Source organism: Elephas maximus, chromosome 3, assembly GCF_024166365.1.
Source record: "Elephas maximus indicus isolate mEleMax1 chromosome 3, mEleMax1 primary haplotype, whole genome shotgun sequence".
In the NCBI taxonomy this organism is placed as follows: domain Eukaryota; kingdom Metazoa; phylum Chordata; class Mammalia; order Proboscidea; family Elephantidae; genus Elephas; species Elephas maximus.
The window spans coordinates 169419819-169432505 of NC_064821.1; the positions used below are offsets into that span (position 1 = coordinate 169419819).

General features: G+C 41.9%; 1 protein-coding gene and 1 pseudogene across 2 annotated transcripts; one reads left to right on the forward strand and one right to left on the reverse strand.

Moving 5' to 3' along the window:
• Positions 1 to 3104: 3104 nt before the first annotated feature.
• C3H1orf162 (chromosome 3 C1orf162 homolog) lies at positions 3105 to 8585 on the reverse strand. 2 transcript variants are annotated; one of them, XM_049880115.1, is made up of 7 exons: positions 8457 to 8585; positions 6017 to 6142; positions 5807 to 5854; positions 4923 to 4998; positions 4174 to 4271; positions 3600 to 3649; positions 3105 to 3360 (listed from the first exon to the last, which is right to left on the reverse strand). In XM_049880115.1, exons 3-7 carry the CDS (start codon positions 5841 to 5843, stop codon positions 3220 to 3222), a joined length of 402 nt encoding a protein of 133 aa, XP_049736072.1. In that variant the 5' UTR covers positions 5844 to 5854; positions 6017 to 6142; positions 8457 to 8585; the 3' UTR covers positions 3105 to 3219. The 2 variants fall into 2 exon arrangements, with proteins under 2 accessions (XP_049736072.1, XP_049736071.1); XM_049880114.1 differs by having other exon boundaries at positions 5807 to 6142.
• A 2244-nt stretch (positions 8586 to 10829) lies between these two features.
• On the forward strand, positions 10830 to 12449 carry LOC126073430 (TATA-binding protein-associated factor 2N-like; annotated as a pseudogene).
• The last annotated feature ends 238 nt before the right edge of the window (positions 12450 to 12687 follow it).

The window sequence follows — 12687 nt, forward strand, 5'->3', positions numbered from 1 at the left end:
GTGTACTGGGGCTTTTCTGGTCCAGCTCTGTCAGTTGCAGGGTTCAATATTCTGAAGTTCAACTTCTCTGCAGCTACTCTATAAACCATATTCTTCAGTATCGACCATATTAGTAATAAAGATATTTTGGTCCCTATCTGCTGCTGAGCCCTTTGTCTTGTTTCTTTGTTGATTCGGAATTCAGATGGGGAAGAAAAGCCCCCTTGAAGACCCTCACCATGGTAAAATGAACAACTTCAAAAGATACCAAAAGATTTTTTAAGGGAAAGCATGCCTCTTTCCCATCCCTGTCCCTCAGTTACCAAATTCCTCTCCCCAGGTCAATCGCTATGACTAGTTTACTCGTGTTTTCTCCCAGAGAGATAATATACACAATATGTGGATACCCTACATGATTGGAGTGAATTCAAAATTCTGTTTGTCAGCTTGCACTTGCACTTTTCGTTTAACAATGTATCTTGGAGATCTTTCCTTATTAGAGCAGAGAGAATGGCCTCATTCTCTGTAACAGCTGCCTTGTACTCCTTTCACCAGTGCCCTTTCATGAGCATTGAGGGTTTTTTCAGTCTTTCACCATTACAGAGAACTGAGCCTAATGGATAAGGGCAAACTCTGGAGCCAGCCTACTTGGGTTTGAGCCCCAGTGCCTCTGTTTACTAGCAATGCAAATTGGGACAAGTTATTGAACCTGTCTGTGCCTCCATTTCCATGTCTATAAAATGTGAATAATAATAATTGTAACCTCATAGTGTTTTGTGAGGATTTAATGCAGCAATACTTGCCAAGCACTTAGAATAATGTCTAGATTATAATAAGCCGAAGTAAGTGCTAGCCAACTTGATTAATGCTGCAATTAAAATTACATAGTTGATTTCCCATATCTTAAGTAGGATAAATTCTTAGACTTTAAAAATGTTGTTAGTGATTGCCAAATTGCTTTCCATAGTAGTTGTATCAATTTACTCTCTCACCAGAAGTATATGTGTGTCTTGGTTCCCCACAATCTGGCCCACACAGCAAATGTTTTGAATTTTGCTCATCTTATTGATATTGATGAAAAAATATTACCTAATTGTAGTTTGAATTAGCATTTCTCTTGAATTTGGGTGTCTTTTTATATGTTTGGAGCCCTGGTGGCACAGTGGTTAAACATTTGGCTGCTAACCAAAAGGTTGGCGGTTTGAAACCACCAGCCACTTCTTGGAAACCCTATGGGGCAGTTCTACTCTGTCCTGTAGGTTTGCTATGAGTTGGAATCGACTTGGCGGCAATGGGTTTGTTTGGGTTTTTCATATGTTTAAGAACCATTTAGATTTTCTTTTCTATGATTGCCCAACCTTATAATATGTCCTTTTTTCATACTGGTTGTTGATTTTTTTTTTTCCCATTGGTTGTTGATTTTTTTTTTTTATGGGAGCTCTTTACATATTAAGAAAGTTAGCCCTTTTTCCAAGAGATGTCTTGCGAATGTTCTCAAAGCTTATAATTTGTCTTTTGACTTTTTAAATGGTATTTTATAAGTCAAGTTCATCTTTTCCAAAGTCTGGGCTTTGTGTCAAACATTCAAAAGCCTGATCCACTCTGAGATTAGTTTTTAAAGTCTCGTATTTTTTAGAAAGTGCTTGGTGTTTTTTTTACTTTGATATCAAAAGTGATTTGCATGGATTTTATTTTATTTTTATCTACCTGTTTTTCACAATACCATTTTCTCCCAAGTAACATGATATGTCATCTTCAAAATACTCTAAATTTCCTTATGCATTTTGGTCTATTTTTTAAAAATTCTATTCCATTGATTTACTTATTCATCTGCTATTATCATATAGTTTTAATTAATCATAGTTAATAAAACAGTACTTTTAGTTAGCTGTCAAGGGAAGCCATCCCACATGACTTTTTTTTTTTTTAAAGAGTTTTCCTGGATTTTCTTTCTTATTGTTTACATAAGAATTTCAGAGTAAGCTTATCTAGTTAAAAATAATCTCATTGGGATTGTCTATTGGGGTTTTTGGGGATTAATGTTTAAATTAATCTTTAGTTCCCACATAATGTTGTTATGCATATAACTTATGCTATAGCAAGGAGGTAGAAATCTACAAATACAGAAACCCTGGTGACGTAGTGGTTAAATGCTATGGCTGCTAACCAAAGGGTCGGCAGTTCGAATCTGCCAGGTGCTCCTTGGAAACTCTATGGGGCAGTTCTACTCTGTCCTATAGGGTTGCTATGAGTCGGAATTGACTTGACGGCACTGGGTTTGGTTTGGTTTTGGTTTTACACAACACCAACTAGTTGCTGTTGAGTCAACACTTATGGCTGACCACGTGTGTGTCATTAGGATTGTATTCCTCAATGAGTAGAGCTGTACTACATAGGGCTTCAGTGGCTGATTTTTTTGGAGCTAGATAGCCAGACCTTTTCTCTGAGACACCTGTGGGTGGTGGATTCAACCCTCTAAACTTTTGGTTAGTAGTCAAGCATGTTAACCATTCATACCACCCAGGAATAGGAACCTCATGTTTATATAGAGCTCTGGGATGTATACAGTGCTTATGCATATGATATCTCATTTAACCCCCACACTAATTCTAAGAGAAAGGTGTTATTAGCCCTGTTTTCAAGATGAAAGTAATGAGGCTTAAAAAGGTTAACAAACTTGCCCACATTAATGCATCTGGTTAGTGCCTGAGTTTGAAACCTGTATCCCAATCAATGCTGAGCTTGTTCCAGGGTACCATCACCTGTCTATCAGTCTTTTATGACCTCTGGAGAAGGTCATGGAGACAGACAAACGAATGAAGAAGAAGGAGCCAACATTGCAGAAGGTTCATTGAGATCCTTGAACTTGTTATTTGAGATCCTTGATAGACAGCTCACTTTGCTGGCTCCTCAAAGTTGATCATAATGCCTAGTGAATACTCTGTACACTGAGCTCTGTGCTATACACTTGGAAGGATATGAGGGAGGTAGTCTCGGCCCTCAAAAGATTCAACAGGCTGTAGGTCCAAGTGGGAAAGTCAGTAATCTTTTCTCTGGCCTAGAAAAAGACTGAACACTGGTCTTCCAAATTGCTGAGTAATATCGCCAGATCATACCCAAACAACTTTGACTGCAGTTCCACTCAGGTTGTGGTCTAAAATTTTTAATAAGGGAAAGCAACATACAGTGATGGCACTGAAATGAGAGGAACTGGATGCCTGCCTCACTGGAAAGGCAGGGCTAGTTTGCCACTTTAATTGGAGCATAGACAACGGGGTCCACATCTGTACAACAGTTTTCAGTCAAGTGATTGCTCTTTGCTTCTGAGGTTTTGAAAGACATGCTGGCATAGGTAAGTGACTCCTCTGGGATGGCTGACAGCTGCAGAGGAAGAAAAGGGAGGAATGAGTGAGTTGAGTTTGGAGCAAGGTCTTGAGACTCTCTTTAGAAACAAATTGAGGTTTGGAAAGCGCTGGTCTAGAGGGTCAGAGGAAACCCAAAGAGTCACTTGCCCAGGGTCCAGAAAGCATGCTGCCACTGTAATCAATAATGAAGAGTATCAGGAAAAATTCTAGTGGCAGCAGGCCTCCAGTATCCTGGAAACAGCATGGTCACCTTACCTTAGTTGGAGGATCTGAGTGAGGATCCAGACCCCGGGGACTGGAGCGACCTGCCATAGGGCGAGGAAAGAGAGGGACAAGTCCCATCAGTGGGGTCTGGAGGGATGAGAAGCCTCTCCCCTCAATCTTGGGTGCAAGGCATAGGGGCAGGGCGGAGGTGTTGGAGGTGGGAAAGGTGGAGGGTGAGGTGAAGGAATTTGAGGTCTGGGTCTGCAGAGAAGGTGAGCTAAGCAGGTTTTATTCTGCCCACTCCCCATTCCTGCCTCTGATTCACTCATAAGCAAAACCAGGGGCTGTCATGTTGAGTTAATTCTGGCTCATGGCCACCCCACGTGTGTCAGAGTAGAACTGTGCTCCATAGGATTTTCAATGGCTGATTTTTCAGAAGTAAATCACCAAGCCTTTCTTCTGAGGCACCTCCTGGGTGAACTCAAACTTTCCACCTTCTGGTTAACAGCCAAGCACATTAACTGTTTGAACCACCCACCACCTAGGGGCTCCTATTCACTCTTAGTTAACTCTATTTTTAATGGCAGAGAAAGAAGTTCTGTCCCATCTCTTGGAGACCACTTACGTTTTCTGTAGCTCTTTATGATGAGGAAGATAAAGGCCATTAGCATCAGTGTTAGTAGAACCCCAGCAAAAAAGGCCAAAATCAAATAAATCTCTTTGCTGTTTTGGGAAAGAAAGGGAGCAGATGAGCTGCTGAGCTTTTTGAAGGCCTTTCCTAAAGGCCAGAGTATAACTTTTCCACCTATGGGCAAACCCCTGGAATGGCTTTTACACTTACTGGCTGACTTTCACGCCCACCCACTGGTTTTCAACTTTTTATTTTCAAGTTCTGCATCGTTTTGAGAATGCAATGAAAGCTGTGAACTCTCTTCTCCCCAAAATATTCATAGGTCCACACACACAGTACATTTATGCAACTCATGGGTCTCCTAAAGCTCTAACCAAACCCGCTGCTTTTCAGTCAATTCCAACTCAGGGCAACCCTGTATGTTACAGAGTAGAACTGCTCCACAGGGTTTTCTTGGCTGTAATCTTTACTGAAGAAGATCACCAGGCCTTTCTTCTGCAGAGCCTCTGGGTGGGTAGCAACTGCTGGCCTTTAGGCTGGTAGTTGAGCACAAACCACCTGTGCAACCCAGGGACCTCCTGAAGCTCAGAGAACCATAACCCTAAGGTCAAAAACCATATTTAGTTGTTTGTTTCTAGTCTATTCTCCATAGACCTCCACCCCAGGTTCCCAAGCCAAAGCTCTCAGCCCAGAATCAATGCCATGTGGTAGAAGATGAAATGGGTGGGAGAATGCTTATTTACTTGGGGCTGGCAGTAGGGCAGGGTGCAGAAATAACCTCTGTGGCCTCCTCCTCTGTGCGGAGGGTGTCTTTTTGGCCTGCGAGAGAACACGAAAGGCATTAGTGTGTCTGCCACTTCTCATGGAATCCTTCCAGTTTAAGTGTCCACGGATGCCTCATCCTACCCAAGCAATCAGCGAAGATTTAGGACAGGGCTGCCACTCTAAAGAAGGGAGAATATTATTTCTTAATTCCTGGCTCCTTTAAAATAAAAATTTGAACTAGGACTTAAGAAATCACCTACACAAATGAAAGCAGTAAGAGCCTAGTATTTGGCAGCCACATGTCCCTTTGGTAAACTTAAACACTTCATGTCTCTCCCTCCTCAAAGATTTTTATGGGAACCCATTGAGAGATGCCCCCTCTGACCTAAGCAGAGAATCATGAGCTTGGGTATGGAGAACCAAAGTGAACTCCAGGACTAGCGGTTCCCAAAGTCATTTTGACCATGGAAATTGCTACCTTTTTCTGTTTGCTTGTTTGTCAGCAGGGCAGCTATTAAACTGCCTGGCCAAAGGCAGCCATAGTGAGTTTTCCAAATGCCAACACCTCAACCAGGGCAGCAGCAAGGAGAATGAATTCAATTCTCCTAAACTATTCATCTGGCATACAGTCAAGCACTGAAGGAGTCCTTCACTCAAGCTTGGAGGTCCACATGGTTCTCTCTGGCTCCTCTTTTCACTCCTCCTGGCATTAGATTCTGCATCATAGTAAAATCTGATTCTCCGGCGTCAGAAATGCACTAGTCAGTGCTGCCCCATTACAACCCTTCCACACCATTTCCAGTTATTCTAGTTCATTGCAAGTCAGCAGTGAGGCAGGTAATGGTTCCTCTCATGAACTCACCATGGCTGTGTTCAGATTTGGAGGAACCTCCTCCCATACTGTCTTCTCCTGAGAATAAAAAAGCTATCTCTTAGAAAACTCAGAAAAGAGAGGCATGCGAGGCCAAATCTGAGGCTGTGATATTAATATAGAAAGGGTAACAAGGAGAGCCAAGTCGACAATGTTCTTCTAATGAAGCCAATGGTCACAGACTTTACATGGCGTCGTTACCGCAGCTCAGCAGATGGTCCTCGGCTTCGCAGGTCCGAAAATGTGAACTGGTCGGCCACCACAAATTGATCAATCTCTCCAGAACTGATTCTCACCAACTAAACTCACAGGAGATTGGTGTATAAACTGGAATGACATAAGAAACATATTGCAACCAGTGTATTCTAGCTATCAAAACATCTATAAGAAAGCCAAATAATAACCACAATTTTTCTTGGTAGGCATTTATTTAAGTATGGGAAAAGATGAATGGATGATTTTATTGATAGTTGCCATTGAGTTAATTCCAACTTATGGAGACCCCATGTGTTACAGAGTAGAACTGCTCCATAGGGCTTTCTTGGCTGTAATCTTAACAGAAGAAGAATATCAGGACTTTTCTTCCACAGTATCCTGGGTGGGTTTGAACCGCCAATCTTTAGGTTAGCAGTTGAGCGCAAACCATTTGTAGCACCTAGCAGTGGCGTCACTAGAGGGTACAGTGTTTGAGCAGAAATTTTTTATTTTTTATAAAAATATCTCTGTAGTTACTTATAAGAACAAATTTTGGGGGGGGGGTAAGCCCAGCATACATGTATTAATATACCTACAAGTCTAAAACTCTATGGTAATTTACTTTTTGAACCTTCTAATTGGATCTCATCAGAGGTGTCATTATCACCAATTAAAATGACGCCTTGAATCGCATGATTTCGTCTGCACTGGTAACAAGCTGGAACTGTTGTTTTTGTTGCTGCTGGGTCGCTATGAATCGACTCGCCGGCAGTGGGTTTATTTTTTTTTTTAATGCTTATACAGTTGCTGATTTGGTCAAATTCTCTGGCGTTTTAGCTACAAGTGAGTTACTGCACTGGGTGACACCAACCCTAGTGACGCCACTGCCACCTAGGGACTGAATGGATGACTTTAATACAGAGTGTCTCACACTTCACTCTTCCTGGCAGCGCAGAGCAAACTTTGACAAACTTCCTCTAAGCTCCATAGGATGCTTTTTTTCTGTTCACATATTGTCTTTTCAAGTACGCCAGTATCCTTGTTTAGGCTATGGTTTTATTTATTTTGCTAAGCCTTTTGTATTTTCTCCTTTTAATTTTGTCTTGGTACTAAAAGTATAAAAAAGCAGGAAAGTACAATCATCCAAACTCCCACTATCCATTGTTAACATTTTGGTTTATTTCCTTTTAGTTGTATTTTCATTCATTTCCTTTTTTTAAACCTACTTGAGGTTATAGCCTCCGCTTTTTTTTTTTAATTAAACTTTTTATAAGCCTTTCTCCATGCCACTAAAAACTTCTTATAAACATGGTTAATGGTGATAGACCTTTCTGTTACATCTATGTACTATAACTTGCTTAACCAGTTTCCTGCTTGTTGAAATCAGTTGTTCCCAACTTTAAATTAAATAAATAAAAATGAAGGGAATATTTTTCTGCATAGAATTTTGTTTGCATCCCTGATTATTTACTTCATATTCAGGCAAGCCCATAATAAAAAATTTTAAGGTCTGCGATTTCTGCTGTTTTAAGGTAATTTATGTAGACAACCGATGTCATCAATTGTTTATGTGCTTTAATTGTTCAGCTCTCAAAAGTTAATCAATTTCCAAGCCCATGGACATGGGGTAGGTTGGGTGAAGGACATCTCTTTGTCACGTACCAGTTACAGCAGCAGCGATAGTAACATTATCAAGTACCTTACACTTGACAAAACACTTTCAGATCGCAGAATCTAAGCAGAGAACGAGATGCCAACAGGTAAGTTTCGTGAGCAGTTAGAGCCATGATAATAGGAAGTGTGCAGACCACAACAGAACTGACAGTGGCAAGGATTTTTCAAGCACCTTTTTTGCTTCTTTTCTGATTTCTCCGTTGAAAGTTCTCTTTGCAGAGCACCATGAAGTATTGATATAGTATCTTTAGCATGACGAAATATGTTTGTACTGAGTACTAACTTACCCTAGACCCTACCATCGGGAAGATGGGAGAGGGGAGGGCCGTAGGCTTCTATAGAATCCTGCCTTCATGTGAGTGGCTCTGAATCTACAACCTTCCCAAAGCAATTTTACTTTAAAATAAGTTAGGCCACCCCACCCAGAGTGACAAAACCATCACACAACGCCAGAAGGAAATAGCTACTTACAAAACCAGGCCAAGAAAAGCAGAAAACATATTTCCTTTGGAAAACAACAATCCAAAACGTTTGACAGAGGCATAAATTAAAACAGCAACAGTGCTATATACGCTTTTTCATGATCTGCCCAGCACTAGAGAATTTCGGATTGCCATAAAATCTACCAACTAATGCAGCCATTCAAACACAACCCTTACCCACCAAATAAAGTTAAAAGAAAAAAACACAAAACCACTAACAATTGGATGGCATTTTCTTTTGGGGAATGACTATTTCATCTAGATTAAAAGCATATAATAAATACATTTACCTTTGAAGAAAAAGTCCAGTCACAAGACGCAATTTTCTAAAACAGAACTGTTCACTTGCTCCGTTACTACTCCTATTTTTCAGAAATGACGAAAGAAAGATTACTGCTACTGCAGCCATCAACCTATGTGTTGCAAAGACTGATAGGTCAGAGGTAGACTTCCTCTTTGAGACCAACGTAATTCTTTTTTTTTAAATCTCATAACCAGAGAGTTTCATTCGTATCTTTTGACACGTGATTGCCGGGCACAAGGGGAGAAACCAAGTTTCTTAAAAAAAAAATTTTTTTTTATTGTGCTTTAGGTGAAAGTTTACATAGCATATTTTTTTTTTTTTTTTACATAGCATATTAACTTTCCAACCAATGATTCATACACAAATTGTTTCATGACTTTGGTTGCAATCCCTGCAATGTGTCAGCACTCTCCCCATTTCCTTCCTGGGCTCCCTGTTTCTGTTAGTCTGGTTTCCCTGTCTCTCCCTGTCTTCTCATCTTTGGTTTTGGGCAAATGCTGCACTTTTGGTCTCATACGGTCGACTGTTCTAAGGATTACACTCTTCACGGATGTTATTGTTTATTTTATAGTCCCAACTATTATTTGGCTAAAAGGTGGATTCTGGGAGTGTTTTTAGTTTCAAGTTATAAGGTTATTTTAGGGCCGTGGTCTCAGGGATTCCACCAGCCTCTCTCAGACCAGTAAGTTCAGTTTTTTTTTTTTTGAATTTTATTCTACATTTTTACCCATTCCATTGTGATCCTGGTCCAAGTAGTCAGTAGTGGTAGCTGGGAACCATCTAGTCCTGGTCTCAGGTTAGAGGAGGCTGTGGTTCATGCAGGCCATTAGTCCTTTGGACTAATTGCTTCATTGTGTCTTCAGTTTTCTTCATTCTCCTTTGTTCCAGGTGGGAAGAGGCCAATAGTTGCTTCTTAGATGGACGCTTGCAGGCTTTTAAGACCCCAGACACTACTCACCAGGGTGGGATATAGAACATTATCTTATGAATTGTGTTTTGCCAATTGACCTAGACACCCCCCTGAGACTATGGTTCTCAGCCTTTATGTCCAGTAGTCCAGTCCCGATATCTAAGCATTTGTTTATTTACTTTAACCGCCCTGCCAGACATTGTGGATGTCACAGCAGTATGACATGGTCATTGTCATCAAGAGTCTTACAATCTCATCTATTCTAACCAGGAAGATGAGACTGATAAAGGAAAATGAAAAGCAAACAGTGCAAGACATAAGTGCTAGCTGTGCAGACTTCTGTGTTAAAAGTGTTAAGTTCCCTTCAAGTGCAAAGTGAATCATTTATTTATAAACAAACATTTATTCATAAAATAATACTGGTAGATATATTCATTAAATAAATGCTATGGACCAGACAGTGTGCTTGGCAATGTGGCTATTTCAGAGAGCAAGGCAGAAACATTTCTTGTCCCATGGAGCCAACTGCCTAATTGAGGAGAGAAATAATAAAAAGTAAACAATAGCTTTATTATGAATTGTGTAAAAGATCTTGAAAGAAACAGAGTGCTCTGTCTGAGGGTAAACAATGGGAGAATAAGTCCCTGGGTGGTGTAAATGGTTAACACACTCAGCTGATAACCAAAAGGTTGGAGGTTCGAGTCAACCCAGGTGCCTTGGAAGAAAGGCCTGACGGTCTACTTCCAAAAAAATCAGCTATCGAAAACCATTGGAGCACAGTTCTACTCTGACACACATGGGGTTGCCATGAGTCAGGGTCACTATGAGGTGGGGTCGACTGGATGGCAATTGGTCTCTCTCTCTCTATGAGTATATCGGGGGGACATGATCAGATTTGCATTCTGAAACCATCACTAAAACTGGGATGGGGGGGATAAGATTGGAAGGCAGTCAGAATAAATATGTATAGAATGGTAAAGTGATTACTGTACAGATCCAGTTGTAACCTGGACTAGTGTGGTAGCAGTAGAGAGGTGGGGGAGAGATATGTGAATGGATGTGAGAGATATGCAGGAGAGTGGTAACAAAAACCAAGCCAAAACCAAACCTGTTACCATCAAGTCAGTTCTCACTCATGACGACCCCATGTGTTACAAAGTTGAAATGCTCCATAGGGTGTTTTGTTTTGTTTTGTTTTTTGGCTGTAATCCTTATGGAAGCAGATCACCAGGCCTTTCTCCTGAGGAGCCACTAGGTGGGTTCAAACCGTCAACCTTTAGGTTAGCAGACGAGCACAAATTGCTTGTATCACCGGAATTCATAGCAAAAACGAGGGAGAATGAAAAGTCAAAAACCCTCCCTCAGTACAGCTCCAGAAGCTGCACTGCCTGGCTCTCTTATTCCTTTTTCTTGGTGGGCTTTGGGGGCTGTTAGCCACAGCCATTAGTCATGTCGGATTCTGGAAGTTACAGTCAGTCTGGGGGTGAGCAGCAAAGTTATTCTTCCTATGGAAATCAAAGCAACCAAGGCTATGGACAAGCACCACAAAGCTATTCTGGCTATGGGCAAATGACTGATTCCTCATATAGACAGAACTATGGCAGCTACTCCAGTTATGGACAAAGCCAGTCAGGTTATTCGTAGTCCTACGTTGATTATAAGAATCAAAAGCAGAGTTCTTACGGCCAGCAATCTTATAATAACCGGGAACAGCTAAACACGGAATCACCAGGAGGCCAAGGTGGAAAAGCGTCTTCATGTGGCCAATCGGGCTATGGTCAACAAGATTCATAGGACCAGCAGTCAGGCTGTGATCAATTGTCAACGCTCGTATGATGAGCAGCCAGATTATGACCCACAGCATGAGTCCTATAATCAAAACCAGCAGTCCTATCATTCCCAAAGGGAAAATTACAGCCACCACACACGACTGTCTTGATATGAGTAGGTATAGAGAAGATAATGGAGGATATGGTGGGTCACAGGGAGAAGGTAGAGGCCGTGGGGCTGTGGGGGATATGAGAAGGATGGGAGAGTTCCTATGACAGGATCAAGTGGTGGTTACTGTGGCAGCTTCAAAAATTTCCGTGGTCACAGGGATTACGTAGCTAGAACAGATGCTGATTCAGAATCTCATAATTCAGATAATAACACAATCTTTGCGCAAAGACTTGGGGAGGGTGTGTTTACTGATCAAGTGGGGGGATTCTTTAAGCAAATAGAAGTTATCAAGACAAATAAGAAGACTGGAAAACCAGTGATAAGTCTTTACATAGACAAGGACATGGGGAAGCCAAAAGGGGAGGTGACAGTGTCGTTTGGTGGCCTGCCTTCAGCTTAGGCAGCCATTGACTGGTTTGATGGAAAAGAATTCCCTGCAACATCACTAAAGTGTCCTTTGCCACCAGAAGACCTGAATTCATGAGAGGAGGTGGAAGTGGAGGTGAATGGCAAGGCGTGGAGAGTACAGAGGTTGTGGAGGCTTTCAGGGGAGAGGTAGAGGTCCCCAAAATGGGGACTGGGTTTGCCCTAATCCATCATGTAGAAATAAGAACTTTGCTCAAAGGGATTCCTGCATGAGTGCCATGAACCCAGACCAGAGGAGCCTCCTCCCTCAGGAGGAGATTTCCGGGGGAGAGGCTATGATGGAGAGAGGGGCTACAGAGGCAGTGGGGGCAGAGGTAGAGACCGAGACAGCTACAGTGGAGACAGAAGTGGGGCCAGATATGGTGGAGAAAGAAGTGTCAGCGGTGGCTACGTAGGAGATAGAAGTGGGGTGGCTGTGGTGGAGACAGAAGTGGGGGTGGCTATGGTGTGGACAAAGGAAGAGGCTATGGCGGAGATCAAGGAGGTAGTTGTGGCGGAGACTGAGGAGGCTATGATGGAGACCGAAGTGGGTGTTGGGGGTGGTTATGGGGAAGACCTTGGTGGTGGCTGTGGTGGAGACCTTGGTGGGGGCTATAGAAGAAACAGAAGTGGTGGGGCTATGGAGGGGACCTAGGTGGCTATGGACACAAAATGGGAGGAAGAAACAACTACAGAAATAATCAGCACAACCCGCCATACTGACGACTGCTTTGAATGCTCCTTTGTCTCTGGCATGATCTGTACTGAAATTGCCAGAGTTTTGCCTGCTGTTTTCCTTGCAGCCTCTTCTTGGGCAATAAAATTAAGTGATATTTGGATTTTTATTTGGGTGGGAGGGCTGGGACAGTTTTTTGCTTTTAGAAATGTCCACTGAAATTTCCCCTTTTAAAGCTCTCCTTCCCAACCCTTGAAGCTGAGTGCATTGTAAAATGTTGCTGAA